The 27,496-nt window shown below is 46.7% G+C and overlaps 3 protein-coding genes across 3 annotated transcripts; 1 reads left to right on the forward strand and 2 right to left on the reverse strand.

Annotated features, from left to right (window-relative positions):
• Positions 1 to 1,116: 1,116 nt before the first annotated feature.
• Positions 1,117 to 8,436, reverse strand: PHB2 (prohibitin 2). The gene is made up of 10 exons (XM_033051471.2): positions 8,258 to 8,436; positions 8,093 to 8,177; positions 7,939 to 8,018; positions 7,358 to 7,542; positions 5,089 to 5,218; positions 4,548 to 4,651; positions 4,054 to 4,131; positions 3,427 to 3,503; positions 3,191 to 3,196; positions 1,117 to 1,681 (listed from the first exon to the last, which is right to left on the reverse strand). The coding sequence occupies exons 1-10, from the start codon at positions 8,382 to 8,384 to the stop codon at positions 1,651 to 1,653; spliced, it is 903 nt and encodes a 300-aa protein (XP_032907362.1). The 5' UTR covers positions 8,385 to 8,436; the 3' UTR covers positions 1,117 to 1,650.
• Positions 8,437 to 8,619: 183 nt separating this feature from the next.
• EMG1 (EMG1 N1-specific pseudouridine methyltransferase) lies at positions 8,620 to 12,662 on the forward strand. Its single transcript, XM_033052301.2, has 6 exons — positions 8,620 to 8,785; positions 8,871 to 8,972; positions 9,297 to 9,438; positions 9,796 to 9,854; positions 11,424 to 11,573; positions 12,347 to 12,662. The coding sequence occupies exons 1-6, from the start codon at positions 8,651 to 8,653 to the stop codon at positions 12,458 to 12,460; spliced, it is 702 nt and encodes a 233-aa protein (XP_032908192.1). The 5' UTR covers positions 8,620 to 8,650; the 3' UTR covers positions 12,461 to 12,662.
• Positions 12,663 to 13,008: 346 nt separating this feature from the next.
• On the reverse strand, positions 13,009 to 27,496 carry LPCAT3 (lysophosphatidylcholine acyltransferase 3). Its single transcript, XM_033052300.1, is given in 14 exon segments — positions 13,009 to 13,230; positions 13,347 to 13,473; positions 13,591 to 13,749; positions 14,283 to 14,430; positions 15,017 to 15,183; positions 15,471 to 15,557; positions 16,225 to 16,333; positions 16,742 to 16,920; positions 18,404 to 18,441; positions 18,525 to 18,618; positions 18,769 to 18,875; positions 18,990 to 19,097; positions 27,300 to 27,453; positions 27,455 to 27,496. Coding segments are annotated over 13 exon segments (1,509 nt in total). The 3' UTR covers positions 13,009 to 13,230; positions 13,347 to 13,356.

The following is a 27,496-nucleotide window of genomic DNA, read 5'->3' on the forward strand; positions in this document are numbered from 1 at the left end:
GACTGAAGGATGAGACTGGGGTGCAGCCCTGCAGAAAAGGCTCTGGACATTTTGAATGATGGCAGGCCCTGCCAGGTGTGTTATGCTGGGGTGTACTAGGCACAGAATAGTTAACTGGCCAAGGAAGTGAGGGTCCCACTGCACTCCGGGCCAGCCTCACCACCACTGTGTATACTTTCTTGCACCACAATACAAAGAGGATATAAAAATATTATAATGTGTCCAAAGGAGGGCAACAAAGACAGCAAGGAGACCTGCAACTTACAAGAAGCAGCTGAGGATACAAAGTTAGCTCAGCTTGGAGAAGACTGACCTAACACCTCCTCATCAGGGGCAGCAGAAGGAGGATGCTGATCTCTGATCTTTAGTGTACAGCAATAGGACACAGGGAATGGCTTAATGCTGCATAGGGGCAAGTTTAGATTGTGTATCAGAAAAAAGGATTATTTACAGGATGGCCAACCTCCCCAGGGGAACAGTCATGACCCTAAGTCTGTCTCTGCTCAAGACATGTTTAGACAATGCTCTGACTTACAGTTTAACTTCTAGGTTGCCCTGGAATTGATCCTTGTGAGTCCCTTTCAACTCAGGACATTCTGCGATTCTATGGTGCTGTGATAACCTCCAAGTCCTAAATCTTAGTATATATAGGGCAGCCCAGAGAAACAGCAAAGAAGCTACCCTTAAAGAACACAAGATCTTGCTTTTGAAACACAAGCAAAGGATAATTTAGTCAGTGGAGGAAGATTTCTCCCTCCTCTTTTCAGCCAGGAAAGCAGAGAGGGGAAAAAGCCCAAGGTGTAACAATGGAGGCAGGACACAGCACAGAGATGCTTCTGTGACCTGAAAAAGGAGGTAAACCCACCCTCATCTGCAGCCCTTACAGACAGCTAAGGAACCAGCCCTGGTCACACACACAGCTGTATGAGCATCCAAACATCTTTCTTCTCTCCCCACACTGTGATGATCTGCCAGTGGCCACAAGTGTATTTCTTTCTTTTGTTCCTTTCCCTTTATCATCCTCATTCTAATTTCAACCAAATAAAACCTCTGCTCCATCTCCCCCTACATAAAATAACCTCTTCTTTTCCATGCACTAAGCACACTTGGACAATATAAATTTGGTTGATTTTTAATTTTTACAAATATTTGAAAGTATCACTGAGCAGACAGTGACACTAAGATATTCCAGCAGTGACAGGCACCCAATGAATGGCATTGTCCTGAATTCAGTCCCAAGTTCTCTTGGGATCAAGAGTGAAAGAGAAACAAAATTCACTACAAAAAAAGCCTGATGCTGATGGCAAAAGAACTCCCTCACTTGGCCAAAAAATAATTTGATATCCTGCACAAATCTAAATATTAATGAAGATTAGAGGCAAATATCCACATGGGTTAATACCAGTAAGCCCCTTTGCCCACTCTCCAAATTTAACTGGTGGAATGAGGAAGGAATTACAGCTGCATAGAGGCAGAGCCCATTCCTGTAACTGAATCACCATAGATGGGGCAGAGGCAGGGGACCAAATCTGGCTACTGGATTAAAAACTTCATAGTGAGGACAAAAAATACTAGTGGAGGGAGTTCAAAGATCCTCACTCCTATCTTCTGCTGGTCAGCAACGCTGGTTCTAGGAATCTTCAGCTTCTTTCATTTCTTCCCTTTGGCTAGGAGACTGTCACTGAAAGGGAGACAGAAGGGAGTCATCAGTCCAGAAAGAACAAGCAAAGCTGTACCAGCTCCTCAATATGGATTCTCAGGTATGGGGCGTCACACATAAAGGATCTGGACTTCCAAGTCCTTCCTATTAGGCGGGGCTTTTTTCCCAAAGCCTCTTAAATCTTCTGGAAGAATATAACACAATCTGGTCAGACATGAGGAAGAAGGATGTTATAAGCAAAGATCCCACAAAAAAGAAACCAACTCTGGTTTCCCTTCTCAATTCTGAGAAATCAAAGCTTTTAGCAGCATCCTGTTAGCTCAGTTAGCACTGCTTTTTTCAGTAAACACTGGACAGATTAGGCAAAGGCATCAAACTCCTGACAGCTCTGAAAGCAGGAAATGAGGTGTTCTCGCATGAACTGGAAAACTTTTGGAGAATAACCAACACAAATTCCCATGATCCTGCCTCCTTACAGCTCTGTCTGCCATTACCACAGGATGCCCTGCTGTCTTGGGTTGCAATACAGGATGTGACCAAAAGTATCTATTCTATCACCATCTGTTGAGACCGGGTGGGGAAGTGATCCTTATCTCCGTGGGAGACATTCTGCTAACGGGCCATCCATTTAAACCAGGCGGGGCATTGTTCTTTATCTTTTCACAACCCATCCTTCCTGCAGCGAGTCATTTTCTGCTAATGGTCCATTGAGTCCCACTGTGTGACTGATAAAATTACTCCATCCCATTGGAAGTTGCTCCAGCCAGGGGTAAGAGTCAAGCCTTTCCTAACAAGATAAAAACTGAGAATTGGGACACCAATTAAACCCTTTTTCCACTGGACTCCAGAGGAAAACCGGACTTTTCCACATCATCACTGGACCTTCGGAGGGAAACTGCACCTTGTACAGGACCACTGCTTCAACTGAACCATATCTGTCACTACAAGAGGACTGCAGCCACCATTTAATGGGACTACTACCAACACCCTGCCTGACGGGGTATCAGGTTGTACTCTGACTTTGTCGGGGTTTGGGGTTTGTTTCTTTGCAGTATTGTATTTCTATTTTAATTTCCCTAGTAAAGAACTGTTATTCCTAATTCCCATATCTTTGGCTGAGAGCCCCTGATTTCAAAATTATAATAATTTGTAGGGAGGGGGTTTACATTCTCCATTTCAAAGAGAAGCTCCTGCCTTTCTCAGCAGACAACTAACTAGGTGTCTGTCCTCCAAACTAGGACACCTGTACATGTGATAGATCAGAGAACGCTCCACAGTTACTCTTGCATTTCCCATGCAAGGCTCCTTATGAGGCACACATGGTGCTCCAATTACTGCACACTCCATGTATGTTTGTGTGGTCCCTGCAAGGAAAGCTCAAGTTTCACATCACAAATGGAAATTGAGGTAGAGATTGGAATAAACTTGCTAGGGCGAAAACGGCCCGGGCCAGAAACATCCCAGGCACCACGAAACAGCAACACCCTAGTTCCAATACTAACAAAAGGATAAAAATGTACAGTGCCTTACCTTCCTCTGTGTCAGCAGAAGCAGTAAGGGGTGGAAGGTGGGAAAGAAAAAAAAACAAGAGTAAATTGATTAGATTTAACAAAAATCCCCGTTTCCACAGTAGGAGAGGCTGCTCCCTACTTGGTTGTATCCCTTGGCATCAGGCTCCCTTCAGAAAAAGATCCTAAGAGCACTCCAGAAAAGGGAGCAGCTTCCCAGACGGGGTACAGACAAACCCAGGCACCCAGCCTCTTTACCTGGTGAAGGCCTCATCCTGCAGGTTCAGTACCAAGTTATCTGCTGTGAGATACACACGGTTTTGTGAGGCAGCAATCTGAAAAACAAATGCATTACAGACATGGCATCAAGGACTAAAAATGCACATGGAGGAATAGCACTAGGAACCTACCTCCCCTTTCAGATACAGTACTCTTGTTTCTTTCACTTAAGACCTCTGTTAAATCAACACAATTGCCCAAAACAGCTCCCTAACTTTCTGACTTCCCATCCCAGAGCCATCAGACTTTCTAAAAGAAGTGCTCATTCTGCCTCTCTGTCACAAAGACCTTTGATCCCACATTTATCTGTCCCCCTTTCTCAGCTGAAGGTAACCAGAAGCTTTCAGTGGCTCCAGCTGAGGGTGGGTGATGGAATCTGATGTGGATCTGGCCTTGTCATATGAAGGGCATGAACTCTGAGCCTCACATCTAATTGCAGATCCTTGCTAAGTCTTAAGCTCTACTTAAGCAGAGAAGGGCTGGGCAGGAACAAAGATCAGGACAGGGCAGATCACATTCGCCTTAAATTCATCATGTGGCTACTGGGCTGGGGGGACTGCACAAGGACTATAAAAGGACAAAGGGAATTCTGTGCCCAATGCTCACCGTTTTTGAGATGTTTTGAGCAGCTCGGATCTTACGTAGCTTGATGTAGCCTGGATTCCTGCTGAGAGCTTCCCCAAGGTATGAGGGAAAAAAGTTAAGGAAAATCCCACAAACAGAAGCTGCTTACCGCCAAGGAATTATTCCTAAGCCATATTAAAGAACATCTTAGTGGGTAGAAAGCAATCTCCACCCCAGTAACATGGGCCTTTGAGTATGCATACTTTCATTTGCCCAAATGAAGAACATTATGGATTACAGTCACAATTACAGCCAAGAAAAGTTAAACTTTACAGCAAGGAGCCTGTGGCCTTCTCTGCTCTGACCTGTCACCTCAAACAAACCTCACTCCAGCCAACTGGAGAAGGGAGGCAAGAAAAGAACACTGACCTACTTGAATCCAATCACAGTCTCCTAAGCATGAGCCCAATGTGACAGATTCTCAGGCTTGTCAAGCTCTCAAGCCACATCCCACAAAATCTCCCAAAGCAGGATATCATCTTGGCAGCTGTCGCTTCCCCCTCGGCCTGAACTATCTTCTGCTTCTGCTCCTGCTTGGCCTTCTCCACCAGGAACTGGGCGCGCTGTGCCTCCTGCTGGGCTGCAGGGAGAAGGACACAGGTATTGGAACCACATTGTGTTTTCCATCAGAACCTGAGAACTGAGGCCCAGGAGCTCTGCTTCCCAAAGAACTGGCAACATTCTGGGACCACATTCAAATACAAAATACACCTGAGAGCCTTTTCTTGAGTAACACCCACAGCACCCAGACCCTCCACATACAACTCTAGCAGTGAGTGACAGAGTCCCAGTCTGAAGAGGAACCTTAGTTTTGGGAACTCAGTCCCTCTGATGGTCTATCCCATTAGCTACGGTTTTTTGGTAACACATGTAAAATAAACCTGCTTAGCTCTGTTACTAAGGAGGCTTAGAGATTTGTAACCCTGTACCTGTACTCAGTGACACAGCAGTGACACACTAGCCCAAATTCCACTTCCTTGTTTAATAATTCAGTGAAAAGGCACCAATGGAACTCACCCACTTGCTTAGCCTCCACAGCAGCTGTGTATTCACGACTGAAACTGAGCTCCGTGATAGCCACATCATCCAGGATGAGGCTGAAATCCTTGGCTCTCTCTGTCAGTTCTCGCCTAATGAGCAGAGACACCTGAAACACAAACACAGCAAGAAGAGTAGTACCAAGCACAGGGTATTCCACACTCCCTGCACACTCCAAAAGTGAGGTACAACTCCTCTTCAGTGTCAGGAGAGGTACTCCCCAACCCAAGCTCCAAACCATGGACATCAACACAATCTCCGAGTAACATATCCACAGCCACAAAAAGCATTTTCAAAACTGTACCACAGCTCATTTGTAATTACTACTTAACTGTTCTATGTAAGTAGCATTGTGAAGGTAAAAAAACCTTGAAAGTTTCTTTTACTTTCACATCCTGCCACATCCAGTTCCATAGCTCCCACAGTTTTGGCAATAAGCATTTCCTTCTCCACCTTGGATTTGCCACTGTTTGCAGGCTGTGCTTTCATAATTGTACTCCAACACAGAAAAATAAATGGCCACGTAATTTTTTTAACCTGTATCAGATCTCTTAATTACAGTAGCTACTTATCTAGTGTAACTACTGCACTTTTTTTGGTTGCTTTGGGTGGGTGCTGTTGCTAGATACTTTGATTTATTCTCCATTTACTTGCCAGATTTTTTTTCAGGCAGCCTGACAAGTCCTGAACCAAATATTGACTTAAACAGAAACTATTGCTACAGTATCACATGCTTGGCCAGTCGAGCATTGCTTTTACTTCTACTGCAGCTGCTTCTGAGCAGAACTCTAAATAGTGACACAAACCTTTCCTGTGTGAACTGTAAATGCACAACTACATAAAATCACTATTTTTTTTTTGATTATCAATTCCTTAAATAGCACATCACTTTATTACAACAAGAACTGGATGGACACATGACAAGAAGACAAATGTAATTCAGTTTGTTCAAAAATTTCAGAGATCAATAAACGATTCTTATCTGAAATCACAGATGCTTAACAGCCTTTGCACCCAGTACAGCCAAAACCCCAGAGATATTCTTTGCTGTCCCATCCTCTCCACACATTCTCTTTCTACATTAAGACTAACGAATCCCTCCAGTGCACTCCATGTGGATGAACACAAAGGCCTCAAGCCCCTGACCAGGTGGATACAGATAATTTCTGATCATAAAAACTCGGTTCTACTCTTTGGCTCTTTTGATGTGGATCTGAGATGTGGTCTTTGAGAGTTGAGAGATGTTTTGTATTTCATCTAACAACTTTTCCTCTTCAGCACCCTCCTGGTCCTGCAGGACCCCCCCTAAAACCTTTCAAAACAACATCAGCACTTCTTCTCTGCGCCAGCTGCTACAGGTGATGAGAACTATCAGAATCCCTGATAGCAAACTATTACAATATAAATTTGCACAAACAGGCATTTTTACATTAGATATTTCTAATATTTTGCAACATTCCCCCAGAGGACACTCTAAGCTTTTTTAATCAGTGCCTGCAGGGAGAGTGCCAAGACAACTAAGCCAGGCTCTTCTCAGTGATGTCCAACAATAGGACATGGGCAGAAACTGGAACACAGAAGTTCTACCTGAATATGAGGAATAACTTCTTTACTGTGCAGGTAACAGAGAACTGCAAAAAGTTCTCCAGAGAGGTTGTGGCATTTCTCTCACTGGAGACAATCAAGAACCATCTGGATGCAATGTTCCACATGTGCCATGTGGTCTGGAATGACCTTGCTTGGGTAGGGAGGCTGGACCAGATGACCCACAGTGGTCCCTTCCAACCTGATCCATTCTGCGATTGTAAACAGAAGTTATTTGCTACCCTTCCGTAACACCATCACTGACAGGTTAGTGCTTTGTTAATTGCTCATTCCCGTTGTTTTTCAAATCTTTCAAAACAGTTGAATTTGTTCTGACAGTCATTCTAAGATCTGTATTTTTAAATCCTGTTCTACTGACACCTGTGGATCATGAAGCAAACCAGCTCTCCTTCCCTCAATGTTACACTTTGGTGCAGTTTCACACTCTGTGTACCAACAGACCCAGTTTCCTCCTCAGACTCTGCCAGCACAGTATTTGTACCTCTATTAGAACAAAGCTGTACATGGGACACACTTGCCATGTGGCTGCACCACCCACCAGCGGAATACAGTCATCCTTCCTTCACCTGCCACAACATTCCCTGCACCCACTGCTCTGCAGTTCCTCTGTGAGCCGACCCAAGCCTGCCGTGGCAAGGCTCACCTGGGCTCTCTGTGTGATGAGCTGCGAGGCGTTGAACTTGGCCACGACGCTCTTGAGCACCTCATTGACGATGGAGGGCAGGACGCGCTCCTCGTAGTCCAGTCCCAGGCGCTGGTACATGCTGGGCAGCTCGGCTGCGTTGGGCCGCGTCAGCACACGCAGGGAGATGTTCACCATCTGCAGGTCTGGGGGGACAGCCAGGGGTCAGGGGCCCTGTGGGGAGCTGGAGAACCCCTCTCCATTGGGGACTGCAGTGATGGGACAAGGAGTGATCGGCACCAGCTGGGACAGGGACATTTTGGATGGAAATTAGGAAGAATATGCAGTGAGGGTGGTGAGGCACTGGCACAGGTTGCCCAGGGGAGCTACGGATGCCCCAGCCTTGGAGACGTTCAAGAACAGATTGAATGCGGTTTTGAGCAATCTGATCTAGTGAAAGGAGTCGCTATCCGCGGCAGAAAATTGTGACTAAACGACCTTTAAGGCCTATTCCAACCCCTTAACGATCCATAACTGTCTGAGGAGCGCCGAACTACGAACTTCTGTCCCGAGCCTCCCACCTCGTGGCCCCTGTCTCTCACCTTTGGAACCAGTGGGGGAGGAGATTTTCCGCGGCCGCGCTCGGATGTCATAGATGATGGGATACTGGAACCAGGGGATCCTGCGGGGAATGGAGGCGCGTTAGGGGCAAGGGCCCCGCCAGACTGGGGGGACCGGGTGGGGGCCAGACCCTACCTGAAGTGCAGCCCCTCGGCTAGGATGGTGTCCTGCTGCACGCCGCCAATCCGGTTGAAGAAGATGGCGCGCTGGCCGCCCTCCACTACGGGGAGAAAGCGGGGGCTTGGTCAGCGCGGGCGGCGGGCGCGAAGGCTCCCAGGGGTGGGGGATGATTCTACTCACCAATGAAGACGGACTCTCGCACGCCGTAGGCCAGGGCACCGGCGCCCAAAAGTAGCTTAAGTGCGGTGCCGACGCCGCGGGGTCCGGTCGGCAGCCGTCCCGCTAGGTCCTTCAGGTTCTGCGCCATGGCCGCCCCGCCACCGCCCCCGCCGGGAAGGACACCGGAAGGAGCGACTGCTGTGGCGCTCCGGCGGGAAACCACGGCGCCGGGAGCGCCCCCGCTGCCCCTTCCTGTCCCCTGCACTCGCCTTCCGGCGCGGCTGCCGCGGCGCTCCGGAAGTGGGTCCAGCCGGAGCCCGATAGAGGGCGCGCCCCGGCGCCATCTTTGGTGGCCGCGGCTGGAAGGGCGGGGCCGGGGCGGGGCTAGCGGGGCCGGTGGGGCCGCGTGACAAAATGGCGGCGCCCAGGCGACCACGTGGGGATGTGCAGGAGGATGAGGACGAAGGGCGCTCACTGGAGGGCAAGCGGCTTCGCGGACAGCGGCGGCTCCTGGTCGTGCTGGAGGGGGCGAGTCTGGAGACCGTGAAGGTGCGGGCGGTGGGAGGTCGGGCTAGGTCCGGCCGTGGCACGGATCCCCTCGCTTCCCGCTCAGCTGTCCGTGCTTTGGCCGTAGGTGGGGAAGACTTTCGAGCTGCTCAACTGCGACAAGCACAAGGCGCTGCTGCTACGGAACGGCCGGGACCCCGGGGAGGTGCGGCCCGACATCACCCATCAGGTATCCGCTGGGTCCGGCGGCGTCTGTGGTGGCCTGCGCTGATCAGGGTAGTCCAGCAAGGCGGCTCGGGGCGATCGTCCCTCGGGTTCGGGGGTCCGCTTGTGTCCTTGGAGCCCGGGCACGAGTTTGGTGGGTTTTAGACAGAGTCCCTGTTTGGGTCTGGGCTTGATTTCTTAGTATTACAGCATTACATCTCGTAATCGGATGAGTTTTCGGCCTCAGCATCGGTCCCTTCTGCATTTGTGGAGGCTAACCCTAAATTTTCCCCAGAATTCTCTCTCTTGTGCCTTTCTATTTCCATTACAGTGTGCTTTTCACTTTCAGAGTCTCCTGATGCTCATGGACAGCCCCCTGAATCGGGCTGGGCTCCTGCAGGTTTATGTCCATACTAAGAAGAATGTTCTCATTGAAGTCAATCCCCAAACCAGAATCCCGAGAACTTTTGATCGATTCTGTGGTCTTATGGGTAAGTGATTCAAGCTCTGCACCAGCTGTAGAATAATGCAGGAAGGTGGTCCCAGGATTGGAGGAACTTCGGAAAAGTCAAAAACTGGCACTGACCTTAAAATGTGAAAATGAGAATAGAGCAGAGAAGTTAAAGTCTCTTTCTGAGATGTTCCAGGGTGCACACCCTAGCTGTGTGTGATCCTTAGCACAACGGGGAGTGCCTGCAGGAGGTTGTGCTGTCAGCAAAATAACTTTTTTCAGACCGTGATGGGAACTCTAAAAGGGGACTTTTTGCTCAGCTGAGGAAAAGCATGGGATTCCTCCAGCAGATTACCACATAGCTTAAGTGATTCTTTTCTTGTTTTCTCTTTGCCAGTTCAGCTGCTGCATAAGCTCAGTGTTAGAGCAGCTGATGGGCCTCAGAAACTGCTGAAGGTAAATATTCTGTAACTGTTGACAGCTAATGTTGCAACATTCTAACGGCAATGTAGGAGGAATTTTTTTTTTGGGGGGTGGGGGAGCTGTTTTTTTTTCTGGTTGGGCGTCCTGGTTGTGGCTGCTATTCTATTCCATCACATCACTGCTGGGGGTCCTGGTTTCAGGGGTCCTGGCTAGGAGCTGCTGCTGCAGGAAGGAAATCCCAAACACACCTCTCTGGAGTTGAGGGATCTGCTTCCTCACCTGAGCCTGACTGCCATGCCTGGGTATTGATACTTTTCAGGTACAGCTTTTAAAATGGCAGAGAGAGGTGGAAATGAAGATACAATTAACTTGAATGGCTTCTATAGTCACAGAGGGGAAGACTGGATAAACCATAGGGACAAAGGGTTTATCATGATACTGGATCCCTCTGCTGAAGAACTACCCTTATTGCTAGAAATGCCAGAAAAGCAGCAGCCTGAGGAAGATGATGGTGATGTCATTTTGGCAGAGAAGGCTTGGCCCTAGCCAAGCATGTCCATATGTCCAGTGCATCCATCTGAAGACACAGATCAGCAGGCAGGGACAAGGAGCAGCCTTTGCAGCCTTTCCCACACAGGACTCTCATAAACCTGGCTCGAGGAACATGCCAGAACAAGGAGCTGCTGGGCTGGAGCAGGACCTTGCTGCACTGCTCCTCAGACAGGAGCAAGATTCCCAGCAGTGAAGAAGAACTAATCATGACTTAAATATGTTTTGTAACTTCTGGAAAATCCAGATTCCCCAAAGAAGGAGAGTGGTTTTATATCCCAGCAGCAGCCTACTTGCCAGCCGAGACAAAGTTGCCTAAAGGGGACTATAAGTCCTCCATGCCTTCCTTCTGTGCCTGTTTCAAGAGCATCTTCCAGATACACACTGAATCTGGCAACATCTAGACACATCTGCTAGGGCTTATTCTGTTCCTCTGTCTGGGGATCCTGACCATGCTGTATTTCATGGCTTCTTTGCAGGAGAAGGTGGTGTTTGGGATGCTCTTCCTGGGAGCAGTGCTGTGCCTCAGCTTCTCCTGGCTATTCCATATTGCCTACTGTGCTTGGAGAAGGTCTTGTGGCCTTTTTTTGATTTTGGATTATTCAGGAATTCCACTGTGGGGAGCTCTGCTACTCGTTCTACTGCTCCCCACAATCAAGACTCTTCTACCTCTACATCACTGGTATCCTGGGCATATCTGTCATCACTGAGCCTCAACTCACCTGGGATTGCTTTTGCTCAAGGACCTGGGTGTACTTGGTGGGTAATCAGGGTGACAGGGAAACAGGATGTGTACCTCAACGCATTTTGATTTTTGGACAAGGATAATTTGTGATGTTGAATTTTGTACATAATGTTGGTTGTGAAATGACATCACCACTGTATTTTGTAAATACCATGGACAATGAGGATGGATTGCTCCAGATGAAACAGTCATGAGCTCCTGATGCAGCCTGCAATCAGCTGATTAATTTTTTTTTTTAGCAAACAATGGATCTAGCTGTGTGCCAGGGTCTGTCACCTCTACACCCATTAACTTTCTGCTTTCTGTAGGTGATTAAAAATCCAGTCAGCGACCATCTGCCCGTGGGCTGCCTGAAGATTGGTACCTCCTTTGCAGTGTCACAGGTGTCAGATCTGCGTGAGCTGGTTCCTGCAGCGGAGCCAGTTGTCATTGTGGTGGGAGCTTTTGCCCACGGCTCGGTAAGTGTGTGTATCCCTTATCTGGGGTTGTAAAAAGCTTTCAGTCTTGTTCTGAGTATGGAGGTTTTATCTGCCCTTTTTTTCGACTTGGTTTCCCCTCCACCCAATCCCCCATTTTTCCCTGTATGCTTGTCAAAAAAAGGCCCAAAACTGCAACACTTGGGCCTGTTCTCCCTCCCAAGGGAGAGCATTAGTGAGGGCCAGCAGTTTCCCTGCTGAGGAAATGCTCTGCCTCTGCAGTTGTTAGGGTTGGAAGGGATCTCTGGAGATGATCCAGTCTAGCCCCCTGCCCAGGCAGGGTCGCCTGGAGCAGGTGACACAGGAATATGTCCAGGTGGACTTTGAATGTTTCCAGAGAGGGAGACTCCACAACTTCCCTGGACAGCCTGTTCCAGTGCTCTGCCACCCTCAGTGTAAAGAAGCTCTTCCTCCTGTTGAGTGACACTTCCTGTGTTTTAGTTTATGACCACTGCTCCTCGCTCTGTCACTGGCACCAGAGAAAAGAGTCTGGCACCATCCTCTTTGCACCCACCTTTGAGATATTTACACGCATTAATGAAATCCCCCCAGTCTTCTCTACTCTAGACAAAACAGGCCCTGCAGTCTCTCAACATAAGAGATGGTTCCGTGTCCTAATAATCTTTCTAGCCTCTGCTGGACTCTCTCCAGTGGCTCCTTGTCTTTCTTGTACTAAAGGAGATGGGACTTAGTGAAAACTTTTTGCAACTTGGTTATTTTTTTTCTCTTCTATTTTTTTCCCTCTCTTCTCTCAGGTCAATGTTGACTACACAGAAAAGATGGTCTCCATCAGCAATTATCCCCTTTCTGCTGCCCTGACGTGTGCTAAAATTACTACTGCCTTTGAGGAAGTGTGGGGAGTAGTATGAGCTTCTGCTGCTACTGCTGTCATGATGGACTTGTATACAGTGACTTCACATTCTGGAAAGGCTCTTTAACTTGGGTATGGACCCGGTGCAACTGTGGGCTCCTGGAAAACACTTCAACTTCATCCTTGTAGCTTCTGAAGCAATGAGACTTTAAACAGACTGCCCCACTGACCCTTTTTCCTATTAAAGGTATCTTTTTTGATTAAAAAGTGCGAGTGAATTTTACTTTCTCTTTTTTCATATATGGGCTGGCTGGATCCCCTTATAGCAGGGACCTGCCCCAAATTTGTCACAGAACTGGAATTCTTATCTTTGCCCTGCTCACCCTGGTGTCACTCAGTCCTGTAGAATCGCCTTGCTTGGTGGCATGTGACAGTTCACACTCCCACACTGAGGCACCCAAGAGGAAAGGAGCTGAAGCCGATGTTAAAAAGACCAGGAGCAATTTTTATCTTAGATGACAAACGTAGAAAAGTCAGAAGGCGGCTCCAATCCAACGCAGCACCTGCCGTGAGTGTGGTACAATCATCTGGTATCAGCGGAGAGACGAGTGCCGGCTGCAGGGCGGCAGAGATAAGGCAACAGACAGAAGGTGGAAGGTCTCAAGGAGGCTCGCTCAGATCCCCTCCTTTCGGGTCTCTGACCCTGTGCTTTCTCCTTCCCCCTCCTTGCGTTGAAAAATAGTCATACTTCAACACAGCAAACTTGGCAGGTGATGCTTTGCTTCCGGAGTGTTAAATCAACTCCTACGAATGCACAGGTGGCACAATCTGAAAAACAGAGGAGCCCTATATTTGCTTTGGTTGATGTGATGTTTGCCTTTCACCTTGGGCTGCAACATTGCTACCCTACTTGACCTCCTGGTCTCTACCTCATACAGCCTTACCTTTTGGCCGTTATTCTGCTCTTTTTAGCTTTTCTTTTTGTGGCACAATTAATCTGCGAATGTAAGGCAACACCAGCAGTAAGGTGAAGAACAACACGTGGCCGAAAAAATAAATAGACCTGTACACCTGTAAAGAGAAAGGCAAGGTTGGGGATCAGCAACCAGCTTTAAGCCAAGAACACAGGGGAGGGGCTGGAGGGAACAGAGTTGACCATGTGGGGTCATGTTTGTGGCTACTAAATACCTTCATCCATTTGTCCCAGGTGAAAAGGCAAAATGGCACTAGGGAGTAACCCATAAACATCCAGTGGTTAGTCTGCTGCAGCACATAGAAGATGGGCCGCAAGACCGTGATGGAGGCCAAAGTGCTTAGGGGAGGACTGTCCCGAACAAGGTTCATGGCCTAGTTTAAAGAAAAAAGCTCAGAATTCTCAACAGTTGGATGTCCTGTGGCTGTATATGCAGGCCCTGGGGCTAAAGTTCTCTATCCAGCTGTGTAAAATGTGTATTAGTAAGCAGCTAATCTAAAAAAGTAGCTAAATACCCTGTTGTGGACAAAGTTTTAATTAAGAAAACACATTTTAAAAAGGAATATTGTTCTCTCAGTACTAGGAGATTAACAGAGGCATTCAGCTCATGTGTTTGTCCTCCAGTCTTTCCAGCTGCCAAGCACTTCAGCTGCCCTCTGCTCATATGGCAGGTTTTCCACTTTTCTCCCTGTCAGCTTTTGCAATATATTTATGCTTTGCCCAGGCAGAAGGCAGCAACCTACTGAACTCTTGAGAACAAAACCCTGCCATGCTTGAAAACCAATTCCAAAGTGAGCAGCTATTTCTCATATTTAATGCAAGTAAAGCCTTCAATGTGTCCCTTTCTAGACTCAGGGGGAGAGACTGACACAGGCCCCCCCATTCTGGTGAGTCAGACAAAGCGCACCTGTCTTTCCACGATGACTATAAGCAACTCCATCTGAAAGCACACCAGGTAGCCAGAGTGAAGCCCATGCCAAATGGCCAGGAAGAACAGGGCCAGTGCCTGAGACAGCAGTTTGTTGCCCAGGAACTTCAAGCGCTTGAAGATGTACCTAGAGCAGAAAAGAAACAAAGTACTCCCAGGTTATTACTTGCCCTCCCCTGGCTGTGTCAGGGATGAAGGGCCCAGGAGACCCAATGCCTTTGCATGCCCTGTGATGGCAGGAACAGCATGACAAGGGCAAAACAGTCTTCAAGAAATCCCAACTATAAGGGGGAGAAGGGGGTCATTACATACAATTTAGCTGTGTGTTGCAGCAAGTGCTGAACCAAAATCCATCTGAGTTTGGTGTGGGGTGCACCAAGAGCCATGATGCAGGAAGCAGCTGTCAGAGCAGCTCTGTGGCTGGCTGAGCAGGCAGGCAGCCCCAAGGGCTCTCTGTAGTCCCATTCTAGTCTCTGCTGCCATCAACTGCTTGCCTCTATTAATGAACTGCCCTTCAAGGTGAATTAAAAGATCTCTCTAACCCAGTAACCCAATAACGCAATAACCTGTTTCTAAGTGCACAGCAGCAAAATATGGGAAAAGGTACCCAAACTGAAAACTGGCAGATTCTTCCTCTAATGCTCCTGCTTAGCCTAAGGTCTTGGTTCTGCTGACAGAACTGACACATTATAGGAGAATTTTGTCCTGCTCACCGGGCCACCCAAGCATTGGTGTTGATGTTGAAAGAAGCAATGGTCCCTGTGAACAAAGGTGTTGTCTCATACAGCCAGACCTTCATGTTGGCACAGGCATTCCACAAAGGCTTTCCATTCTGGTCTTTCCCATTGTACCCCAGACCAACAAGGATGCAGACACCTTCCTATCAAAAAATACACAAGAAAGGTAAAATGAAAATATTGCCCTTTTTTTCCTGGAGAAGTAGAGCTGAGGAAGTGCTGACTCTCACTGTGTTCAGAGCATCACTAGAGATGGAACAAATGGATTAAAAAGTGCCTTTTAGTTAGCCAGTCTTTGCTAACTTAAAGCAAGCTGAACTGACCTGCACTGATCTCCAGACATTTGGATTTCTTCCATTTAGCACTAAGTCCAAGAAGTTTGGACCTTTATTCATTTGCCTTTTGCATTTGGAATGACATCTAGACTCACCGTAACAAGCCAGCAAGTTACGTATTTGTAGAGTATTATTTTGCCCCAGATCAATATGTAACCACAACGGAACCAGAAAGGTTTCTCCTGCAGAGATAAGAGTGAAACAGAATAAAAATAAAACCTGGAGTTGAGTGGCCATAATGACACAAGGTAAATGGGATTTCATCACCATCTTTTGTTTTAACCTGATGTATGTGTTGCAACATATGGACTGGGCTGCCAGGCTTATGCAAACTTACACATCATTCTCCTTCCTTTGGTAGTATTTGGCTGTACTGAAATAGGTAAGAGCTTGGAAAGACTCTGGGATTAGCATAATCAAAATGCTTGCTGATAATCTACCAGTAGGAATTATTTGTTAGGAGTTTTCCAAGAGCCTCAAAGGTTACGGTAAGCCTTACAAGTTACTCTAGTGAAATTCTTTGCACACAATGGTTAACCAGAAAGTCATTAAAAAGTCATAAAATACCTATATGTTAGGTTTCAAATACCAATGGTAACATTTAAAATCAATTATCTATTTGTAAAAGTTTTAATTTGTTTCAGTTCTGCTTAACACATACCTATTCTGCATCAGATGGAATCCACAGGAGAGGCAGTAAGGCCAAATCAGCTGTGGAAAAGCTTATCACTTATTTTTAAGTTGAGGCAAAAATAAAGAAAGAAATAAAATAATTTCATACTTGTAGATCCAGTACCCACTAGAGAAGTGGAATTCTTCCACACCCCACAAGGCCAAGTGAATACATACCATATAGTCATCTGAGGTGAGGTATTCATCAGAGATGTACAGGCTTGACAAGGTGTAGGTTACTAGAAACAAGAGACCCAGGCTCAGGCGCTTGAGAGCAGGCACAAAACTGAGAAAGAAAAATATGAAGGTTAAAGAAATGCCTTGGAAAAAAGACTGTCAAATTCCTAGTTTTAAAAACAGGTGGAGAGGAGGAGGTAAGGGAGACAGCGATAGGGAGTCAAAACATTCCACTGCAACAGGTGCCTCCATTTGGAAGCTGGGATGCAAATATCACCAGGCTGGAACCGAGACTGTACTAGAGATGTCACATGGTTGTTGATGTTCATTCCCTGGAACTATGCTGGGACATTAAGCAGAGTTATGAGCAACTTTTGAAAGACCACCTTGTCTCATAAATCACTTCTGGTCACAGTAATTCTGTATCCAGGTAAGAAGGCAGTCTGCTGCAGGGAATGTGGAGGATTCAGCATTCTAGGATCATAGGAAGGGGAGAAGCCAAGCAGCTTTGTATTACCTATTGGGTCTCTGGCCTGGAACGTCAGTCATCTCACCCCTTGCCAGTTTCTGATAGTCTGTCATGGAGAACTGAGGCCCAACCATGAAGGCACCATAGAAATAGGAGAATCCTGAGACCTCCAGCAAGGTAGGAACCCCCCGAACAGCAAATCGCCGCTGCTCAGGGGTCAGGAACTCCTGCACCAAAGGGAGTGGCATTAACATCATCCCAAGGGTTTCATACTAGCTCTGGATGTTATGTCCTCACCCTGCCTCCTTACTGGTTTCAGCTCTTGCTCCCCATGGTCATGGAACTTCACACTTTGTACTTCATGTCTATTCCTCTCCCCAGCCCTCTCTATCCCCACCCCCTTCAAACAGCAACAAGATCGGATGGTTGAGACCAGTTGCACAGGTCTCTATTCCCAAATAAGCTCCAAACTTATTGGAAGATCCCTATGGAAGGGATCTACTGACAGGCGTCCCTGGTAGCAGAGTAGGCATAGTAGGAGCACTGTATCCAAGCTATTCCAGTCCCTGATGGCAATTAATTTTCTCTCCCAAGACCTTATCATACTACAATTCCTACTTATTGATGCAAAAATTGTCTTTAAATACTTAGGGTTCAGTTCAGGAAGTTGCAGCTTGACCCCATTTTCCTGCAGTCAGCAGGGATTCCGTGGATGCTACAGACTTTTCTCAGGCATCAAACAGGAGATGGGGAATGCAGGTTCAGTAATTTCACAACTATAAGGCGCACCCTTTTGACCAAAATTTTGGCCCAAATCCGGAAGTGCGCCTTATAGTTCGGTGCGTCTTATACAAGACAAAGTTCAGAAATTAGCCACCCCGGAAGTGCAAGCCGTGAGGGGGAGTGCCCCACAGCTGTGCCAGGCTGTGACGGGGAGCGGCCCCGCGGCTGCCAGGTGCAGGGGGGCCCGCGGTGCCACGGCTGCCAGGCACAGAGGGGCCCAGGGACCCGCGGGGCCTTGGCCAGCAACCATGCAGGGGGTGCCGGAGGCGGATCCTCACTGCAAAAAAAAAAAGGTGCGCCTTATATGATCTACAAAGTTGTGAAATTTGTCGACTCCCGGGGGGTGCACCTTTTAGTCCAGTGCGCCTTATGGTCGTGAAATTACTGTACTTGAAGAATGCAATCCTTGAAGGATTGAGGGACTTCAGCACATGTAGTGCCCTCTCCCACACACTGTGCTGTGCAACTTCTGTTTCATCTGAGCTAAAAACTGGACTCTAACAAATGGTAAAAGGCAACCATTGACAAGGACATGGTAAGACTAATCAAAGGAAAGGAACTGAGATCCAGTACTGACTGCATTCAATTTAAATGTACACTACCCACAAAACACAGAGCATCAGGGATTGGGAATCTAAAGCAATAGGTTGGGGGGAAGGAGATGGTGGGGAATTTGGAAGGGTGCAGAGTAATATTCAGACATAACTGAAACAACTTCTGTCCATCTCTAATTACTAGTGTCTCTGTTCCAAATTATTTTGTTCCACTCTAGAATTCAGTGCCCTCAAACACTCACAGAGGCTCCCCTCTCAGCTGTGGCTTTTACTTAGCAATGCAGCTTGCTAACTCACATCCTTTGAACTTGATTTTCTGATCTCTAGCTCACTGGGACAGCATGGAATGACGGAGAAATGGTGTCTAACTCACCGGATCTTTTCCTCCATCATAGTAATCGATGGCCAGACCTAGAGGTGAGAAACAGTGACTTGAAGCCCTGGGATGGGCACAGCTTGCAGAGTGCAAGAGAGAGAAGAGAGGTGACACTCACCAATCAACTTAAGTGTCAAGACACAATGTGGCATTGTCCACTTGATGTCATAATTCTCTGTGGCTGTGAAGTAATATCCAGCCATAAGGTATATCTGAAAGAAACCATTGTTTGGGTTATTCAAACTAATGCCTCCAGCTGGTTTTGATCTGCCTCCACTTTTCCACCCACAGTTCCCAGTGAAGTGCAAAACTGAACAGAGGCCTCCCTTCTACAAACCCAGGGAATAAGAAAGAGGGGTTACCATTTGAAAGAGGAATGTGGTGATGACGGCAGTGATTGTGCGACCCATTAGTCTCAGTATGAGGAACTGGATTAGGACACATATCAGGGAATGAAAAAACTGCATCCCTGTGGGCAGGGAAAAGAAAGAGAAAGATAAGAAATAGAAATCACATTTACAGGTCCTCCCAAATCGCATCATGCCCTGGGCCAGGCAGCTCTCTCCTCCCAAACTCATCTTACCAAAATTGAAGTAAGCAATTGAGAGTCCCGTGAACACATTGTAGAGATGAATGAGGTAGGCCTCCTTCTGGAAGAGGAAATAGCGCTGGAACAAGGCAAAAGGATATCCTGAGTAGAGAGGGGTAAAAAAAAAAAAAGGAAGAGTTGCAAATAAGGTTGGACAAGTATTTGTCATGAACCAAACCACAGCCTTCTCAAACATGTCATTAGGAACATGTACTTTACATGATACATTATCAACACAGGGCATGGTGTCAATTCCTGATACTGCATTTGCATCGTGGGAGACAGACTCCACATGATTTACTTTGTACAGAAGAAAATACTTTAACAGAAACATAATTATAGCAAAACTGACATTGAAGTGCAAAAAATTACAGGATTACAGTTTCTGGCCTCATTCAATATATGAGATGGATAATGGTGAAATATATGAATCACATTTTAGCCTCTGATTCATTTCCAAATTCTGTGACAAATACAATGAACATGGCAAGAAGCTAGATCCAGAAAAAACAAAAAAAGGGGTGGGGGGAAGGGCAAAACTTTATGGTTAATATCATTACAATGTTCAAAAAACCTCAATCCCTCTCCCAACTCAATGAGTTCTTTCAGCTTTAATTTCAGAGCTCCTCAGGTGACCTCCACTAAGATACTCTTTTCTAACCCTGCAACTTCGCATTTGCATCTGATTTGTGAACTACTGGGTACACAGTTTTAGCTGTAACTAAAATCCACTAATAGTACGCATGTGGTATTTTTGGAAAAAAAAATCAGTCAGAAGCATTTCATATGCAGTAGCTAAGAAAAGTGGAAGGGTTTTTTTCCTTGCATTTTCTGTGAGGTAACTCCTAGTCTAAATTAGGAATGCCTCCAGATTATTCATCTGTGGCTCAAGTGAGAAGCAAACATTTGTGAAGCACTCTGGTAGTACAGTGAGAAGCGTCACACAGAACACCAGGATTCAATTAAATTCTGCTGTCTAGGTGAGTTTCACAAAGCATGCAATAAACATTGCCACATAGCAGACAGAAAATGTAGTGTCTTAATACACAGTGGCACAGGAACCGTTGCAATTAGTGTATCTAAAGCCATGTGCACAAAGTGTTGAACTGGGATACCAGAAGCCGCTTTAATTCCGGCATTTTGTAACTTTATTACTCTACTTTGCAAGCCTGTGTGTTCTCTTGCCCTGCTCAACAAAAGGGGAAATTCATCACATACCACAATACTGGCATGCACACTACTTATCATCCTAGCTGAAACAAGGAGCTGTGGAAGGAGCTCTGCTACCTGCACTAATGGAGTAGTAGTAGCAGGAGGTGGTCATGTTTTATATGGAGCAGTAATAAAAGGTGATGAAATGCACATTCTGCCGAGAAGTGTATGACGGATGGAAGGCTTCCAGTAAGCAAGGCCAAGTCTAGTCACTACTGTGAGAGGAAATGAGAAACTGTCATGTTATTTGAATACATGTCTGGCAATCTGGCAGTGCTAACAGGCTGGAGCCATTTTAAGGCCCTCTCCATCCCCGCAAATCCCTTGGGAGGGAACCTTGGAGTTGGGGACTTTTGGGCTCTTTTTTAGATCTTTTTGGGCTCATGTTCTACTGCATCCAGATGTGTACCTGCTGCCACCTGAAATCAAGCTGCTGCTCTCCATTTCCTCAGCCTCCTGCCATTCCTCTTTCAGTTTTCCCTGCCTCTTGTTGCTGTTCCTTCCTCCTTTTGTGTCCCATGCCGGTTTCCATGCCACAGGCTGCTTTCTGGCCAGCCCCACATACCACAGCTCTCCACTCCCAGAGCCTGGCAACCTCTCTCCTGCACATCCAGCCTGCTCTCCCTTCCAAAACAGTGGCTCCAAACTCCCCTACAAAATGCCTTATCCAAGCCATCCCTCACCCTTCCTGCTCTTCCATGTTTTTTACACAGCCCACTTCTGCACCATTCTCCCCCCAGTGCTGCCCTAAACACCAGCTGAGGGGGAAAGAGGGAATTGGCAGAGAATTAATCACATGGGCTCTCTGGAGATACAGGAGTAACTCAAAGAATTAGAGCAATCCACATGAAAAAAAAAAAAAAGTAGTATTTTCTATTGGTCTTTTACTCAGAAACATACGAATGGGGATTCTTTGTTCACGAGCCAATCTTCCTGCTGAAGTTTAATAAACATAGGAAGAACTGGCTTTGAGAAATGGAAAGTGGTAAAAAATATGAAGTTTTACTATAAGATTAGATCAAAAGTTAAAAAGCTTTAACTTTTGTTTTACTGTGGAGGAAAGAGAGGAAAATCAGATCAGAAATACAGGCAAAGCACAATTTATTGCCGTTCATCAATATGCATGGTTTTAAACCTTCGTTCTAAAGGGTCTCCCACTCTCTTAAAAATCACTACTATTTTGCAAAACCATCAATTTCTACCAAATTCTTTTCCCTCTAGCCATTTCTACAGACATAATTAAAGTATGACTGAATACTATAATGTAACTAGTGTTCCTACTCTTTCAGAGACCTGTCTCACTTGTCAGCCGTGCTCCTTTTTTAGTTCTACGCAGGAGATCATGTCATGGTTTGACTGATGCTGCTCTGAAGGAAAAAGAATTATGAACCCTTGCAAATAGAGAGTTACTAATAATACACACTATGTTTTCAGAAACTATGAACTTAAAGCCTTGCACGTGGATGTTGTTCCAGTTCAAAAGTCACATCAGCCTAAATTCTTCTGATATCCAGAGTAACTTGTGAATACTCTGGACTGCAATTTACCAACAGTTTTGCTGCATGAGATAATGATAAATGAGATAACTGGGCCAGTTGCAGATACAAACTTTAACCCCTAAACAGTACCAGATAGCAATGGCCATTCTGATGTGTCTTGTGCCCTTTTGAACACTCATACAACCTTCTTATTAAGTAACAATTTCTGCTGATAACATGCTCCTGCCCCACTACCATGTCCCTGAAGCAGCCTAAATTAGCACAGCAGCTTCTGGAGTTGTGGTTGCCTTCTGGCAAGCTGGATGTCACCTTTGGCTGTGCCAGCATCAGGACGCTCGCTGCTTTCAGAGCAGCAGGACAAGAGTCCCTGCTCCTTGCTGCCAAGAGGCTCTGCCCAGCAGCTCCCATTCTGCCAAACTCTTCTTTCACAGCTCCCTAAGCAGAGTGGACCAAGGTGGGAAGGCAGCTGTAAGACTCCTGGAGAAAGAAAACAGCAGGGAGCCTCTGATCCAAACTCATTCTTCTCTGCGCATCATGGAGCTGAAAAACAGCCTGCACACAGGGTTGGGTTTTGCCTCTAGACATACTTTCTATAGAATGGAATTAGCAACTGAGATGATTTTTATTTTTTTTACTTCACAGGAACAAGACGATGATCTCTGGTTAAGAGAACCACAGAGATGGAAGAAAAGGACAAGCTCAGCTTCTTGGCCACAGCCAATTGGGAGAATAATGGGCCACTGCACAAAGCCCAGGCTGTCCACAGATACGCAAATCTAACTGAGCAAAAGAAGTTAAATCATCAAGAAGGTGGATTAGGCAGGAGAAAACTTCTAATCCCAAGCAAAAATAGTGCTGTCAAGTTTGCCATCTTTTGGACTGGGTGATTAAGATGACTCTCTTTTTCCAGAGATAAAGCTGTAAAAAGAACAGCAGAAACATTCTTTTCATCTCTGCTCCCTTTATTTCCACTTTTATATGCACTAGCTCTATCTCATCTTCAAGCCAGTACCTCTAGTTTCCTCTTCTCCTTTTTGCTGAACATTTAACTCCATCTTTGTTAAGATCCAGCAGGGCAATCGTCTCAATTTTGTTTTAAATATCAGCCTTACCTAATAATTTTGACTTCAAAGTTATTCCTTTCTGTTCCTAACACTGCAAAAGTGCCACACCTTGTTTAACACTGGGTGCATAAACATGAGTGTTTTAATTCAGCTCAGGAGTTTACCTTGAAAGTCCACTTATGGTGCTTTAGTTTGCATAACAGAATAGTCTCAAAGCATGAGAACAGGGCTCTCTTCACACAAAACTGAACTGAAAGCACACTCCAATCAATGGGTGCTCAGTGTGTATGACCTGACTCAGATAAATCCAAAGCAAATGCTCAAAACCCACAGACAAGTCTGCTCTATAGGTCTGCTCCTACTGCACCAATTTTCTTGCTAATGTAGACACAGGCAGTGTGTAGCATTACTCAAGTCCCTTTATTATTTTTTTTTTTATTATTTAAGGAATAAGATGTATTTGAAGTTAGGGGTTTAAACAAGGCAGCACATGAGTGTTCTGTGATAGGGCTGGCTTTATGACAGTACAGTGCTGCCTCTTAAAATTCTTCCCATCTCTTACCCATCAGAATCAGTTGTTCACAGGCTCTGCAGTAAGATTCCTGCTTGGCTGACCACCTGGGAACTTGATTTGGGATAAGCCAGCAGCTTTGGGTGACCACAAGAAGAACTTCACTGAGCCTAAAAATCTTCAGGATGCAGGGAGCATGAAGCAGAGCATGTAGAAAAATTGATGAGAGGTAGAAGAGGAGGAGATAAGACAACTTGCAAGTGAAGCAGTAGGTTTCTGGCACTCACTGAGTAAGAAAGTGTTACTTTCTGCAGGTCCTTGCTATGTCTATGGATGAAGGAACACTTCCCACTGCTGTTCCTGGCAGGTCTGGGAAAAACAGCCAGGTCATTTCTGGCTCAGGGCTGTAAATAGCATGTTGGCCCCCCTCCATATTATGCAGGTAGATTGCAAGGCATTGTGTAATATTATGGTCAGATGAATAGCTTTAATTCTTTGGGATCATACAGGCATGAAGAAACATAAGCAACATAAAGTATTAAATAAATACACAGTGCCATAAGGCCTCTTGTATCCTGGCTTGCGCTTTGAGCAGTGACAGCAGGAAAGAAATCTGTCCCCTCTCATGTGAGGACAGGAGCAGCAGCACAGAAACCCTGTTATCTCCTTCACACCACTGGAGCAGCTCTATTGGGAACACTGGGCCCTGGACCTACTGAAGAGTGCAAGCTAGAGTTCCTCTCTCAAAGACATTCTCATATGATTGCCAGACATTAGTGTACTGACGTAGCACAATTTTTCTTGTGACAAGGTCCAGAACTGTGCTTCAGGTGTGCCTGCTGTTGGTACTGCTGTCAAATTGCAGATTAATTTCTTCAAAGGCTGTCTATGCAAATTTTTACATGGGGGAAGTCTGCAGTAAGGTTTTCATCTTGTACAATCCAGGTAAGGGACTCTTCTAGCTGTATTCTCTGCTTCAAAACTGCAGCATGTATAAACCTGTCTCTGATCTAAATACAAAGCTGTGACTAAAATGCCCATAATTTGCTCAGCAATGTGCCGTTACTTGTTCACTGAAACAGCATGGTGCTCTTTAGGACTACTCTAGTTTTAGTTCTTGAATGTTCTTCCTTCCTCCTTTCTCCTTCTCTTGTTCTCTCCTGTATTTAATTTTTTTTTGCAGTCATTTCAGAATGCCAATAGTTTTAAATGACCTCATCTGGCAATTTCAGATCATTTCTAAGTGAACACTTATTCTGAATCAAGACAGTAAATACAGACAATTTTTTCAACAATAATTCAGCTTTCTCCAGAAATTAATGTAAGAAGTCGAAAAGTCCTTTGTGATTCTTCCTTTTTCAGAAGACTATTTTTACTGGTTTGTGGTGATCTTCTGCAAGTGAAACCCTAGAAACTGTTGTCACAGTAAAAGTGCACAGTGTAGACGGGAAACTGCATCACAGAGTAAGAAATAAGCAACAACTTTTTAGTCCATCTTTGAAACCATGCTTCACCCTCATGGCCTTGTTCTGAAATAATTCAGCAGTATTAGCTGCAGCCAACAAAAATAGTTTTCTTCCTGAATCTATGTAAACACCTGAAATGGAAGAAGTGAAGGAAAAGCCATAGTTTTTTTGTCCTAATGCCACTTCCAGCTTTTAGAAATGCCTTTCATTTATACCCCATGCCATCCTCTAAACTGGTTATCAGCACTAATTGCATTACCAATGAGATTATAAGAATTGTAAACTAAGCTACAGTTAAATGAACATTTATTTGTGCAGGGCTAAGGAACTCCTCTCACTCTCATCTTGCTCTGGAGTAGTGTTTGGCCCTTCCTTTTAAAGTAATGATATACATATAATGCTTTACCACCCAGTATTTACCCATCCATTAAACAGTAGAGATGGAGTCAGTCCCCTCTGCTCGAGTGTTTCAACCTACATGACCTGCAAGAGTGCCAAACTGCAGGCAAGGCTGTTTTGCATGCCCTGAAGCCTTCTGTCTGAAGTTATGCTTTCTACTGCATCTAATTACAAGATACTGAGCTAGGGAAGAAAGGACAGGGAAAAGTCCAGCTCCAGCCTCCTGGTTTGGTTTATCTATCTGAGGCATGCAAGGGAGAGATGTGAGTGGTTTTCCAGACCCTGATGCCCAGAATTTCAATACAAATTCTAAAGATCCTATGCAAAACAGATAGTGGTCTACCTGGGAAGGGACACTGGTGTCTTGGTGGCTTACTGTTAACACTACACATGAAACATTTGTAACAGCACACAGGGGTCTCCCTTAATCTACTGTCTGCAGCAGGCAGCTCTTATCATCTTTAGGACAATAATTATCTGCTAGTTATTTCAAAGAAGTGGTGCTGCTCACTCATAAGATGCTGAGCAGGAAACACCCTCCCAATGTTGTGTCCCAACTTACGGCTAGCAAGAAGCAACTTGGAGAGTATGATCAACATGCATTCTGCAGAGCCATCTCTCTGCTGTGGCTGCCTCCACACATGCTTTCTAGGACCTTTTCTGCATCAGTACTTGTTGGACTGGTCCCTTGGTTGATCTGGGTGACCAGCCTCGTAGTGAACTGTCTGCTTTTTCTGGTTTAGGTTTCTGCCAAGCAAGTAAATTCAGTCATATCGCAATTAAAGGACCAGAGAGAGACATGGGAGAAAGGCAAGCAAGACTTTTCTTGTTAAGCAATGGGGAGCTGCTACACTAATTAATGCTGACTTGTGTGCACGTCCTGTGTGTTTCCTACTACTTCATTTTTCTCTTTATAGAAGTTTGGTTTAACAAACTTCTACATTGGGTTCCAAATGATAGACAGTTCAGTATCATGTAACTACTCTTTACGAGAAGAATGTTTTGCTCAGTTTTATTTCACACATTAAAAGCTAAGTCAGGCAGAAATAAGTCTGGTGCAGACCATGGTGATGAAGTGACAGTTTTTCTTGCCTGCATTTCCTTTAAAAATACTGTCAGCCAAAGTAACTTTATTTTGACAGATGACACAGTAGTGGCTGTATCACTTCATATACTTTCAGGTTCAGAGGAAAGCTTGTATTTCCTTTCTACTAGGTGACTACACCACCAAATGCTTTCACAACCCAAAGTTTCCCTGAGCATCTGCAGCGATTTACACAGATAACATGTATACATACACTTGAATTAATGTTTTGGGAGCTACAACCTCCCCCTCAACCGCCAGCCCACATCACAACTCCAGCCCTGCCTTAGCCATTTCGCATGGAACTCAAGTATCCCATGTTTACATAAGCGCAAGCTCCGTGTTTTGCAACACGCTTCGCGCTGCAGGTGGAGCGCAGGACATCACCCCACTTCTCCTGGCACTGAGCTGGAAGGTTTTGCCCACCCTGCCTGGCAGTGCCCTGATGACACGCCACTCCTTCACAGTGCCACCACGGCGGCAGACACGGGTGATGTCCCCGGGCAGGAACGGCCCTGCACTCGGACGGGGCAACACCTGAGGGGCAGCGGAGATTCCCGAACGGACAGCCCTCCGCATACACGCTCGCGGGGCACCGGATGCATACGCATCACCGGGCACTCACGGGACAATCGCAAAGTTCCTGTGCCCGGGACACGGATCCAAACCGGGGTCTTTCGCAGGCACCCCGGGCTCCTCCTCACCCCGCTTCCACAGGCGGCCTGCCGGGACCGCACCCCGACCTCCCGAGGGGAAACGGGGCGTGCCCCTCTCTGTACCGGGCAGGCCGGGGGCTCGCCCCGGGCGGCTGCTGCGGGGCACTTCGCGAGCCGCCCAGGCGGGACGGGCGGTGCCGGTGGCCGCGGGATGTCGCCCGCCGGCTCGGTGCGCACACGTGGCCTGGCGCGCCGGCGCCAGCACAGGTGCGGTTCCGCGCGGGCGAGGCAATGCCCGGCCCCGGCCCCGGCCCCCGCGCAGCGCAGCGCGGCGGTGGGGTCTCGCCCGTTCCCGCGGCGGGAGCGGAGCCCCGCCCGGGGCGCCAGCCCCGTCGTCCCCTGCCCTGCCTTACCCATGAGGATGGAAAGGATGAGGCGCAGCGCCTGCTCCGAAGAGCCCAGGGCCTCGGCCAGCCGTGCCAAGCTCCAGCCGGACCCCGCCACCGCCATCTTTCCCGCCGGCCGCCCCGCCGGCCGGTCGCGCCCCGAACCCGGCAGCGGCACCAGCCACCGCGGCCCCCGCACCGCGCGCGGCCCCCTGCGCGCCCAT

This window comes from Catharus ustulatus, chromosome 2, assembly GCF_009819885.2.
Source record: "Catharus ustulatus isolate bCatUst1 chromosome 2, bCatUst1.pri.v2, whole genome shotgun sequence".
Classification (NCBI taxonomy): Eukaryota; Metazoa; Chordata; class Aves; order Passeriformes; family Turdidae; genus Catharus; species Catharus ustulatus.

Excerpts from the sequence above, each read along its gene's own strand:
- PHB2 (XM_033051471.2), bottom strand. The coding sequence starts at position 8,384 with ATGGCGCAGAACCTGAAGGACCTAGCGGGACGGCTGCCGACCGGACCC. Across the intron at positions 5,219-7,357 it reads TCATCACACAGAGAGCCCAG|GTGTCTCTGCTCATTAGGCG; the intron begins GTGAGCCTTGCC and ends TTTGTGTTTCAG. Across the intron at positions 4,132-4,547 it reads AAGCGACAGCTGCCAAGATG|CTTGGGGAAGCTCTCAGCAG; the intron begins ATATCCTGCTTT and ends TTTCCCTCATAC.
- EMG1 (XM_033052301.2), top strand. The coding sequence starts at position 8,651 with ATGGCGGCGCCCAGGCGACCACGTGGGGATGTGCAGGAGGATGAGGAC. Across the intron at positions 9,439-9,795 it reads TCGATTCTGTGGTCTTATGG|TTCAGCTGCTGCATAAGCTC; the intron begins GTAAGTGATTCA and ends TCTCTTTGCCAG. Across the intron at positions 9,855-11,423 it reads GGCCTCAGAAACTGCTGAAG|GTGATTAAAAATCCAGTCAG; the intron begins GTAAATATTCTG and ends TGCTTTCTGTAG.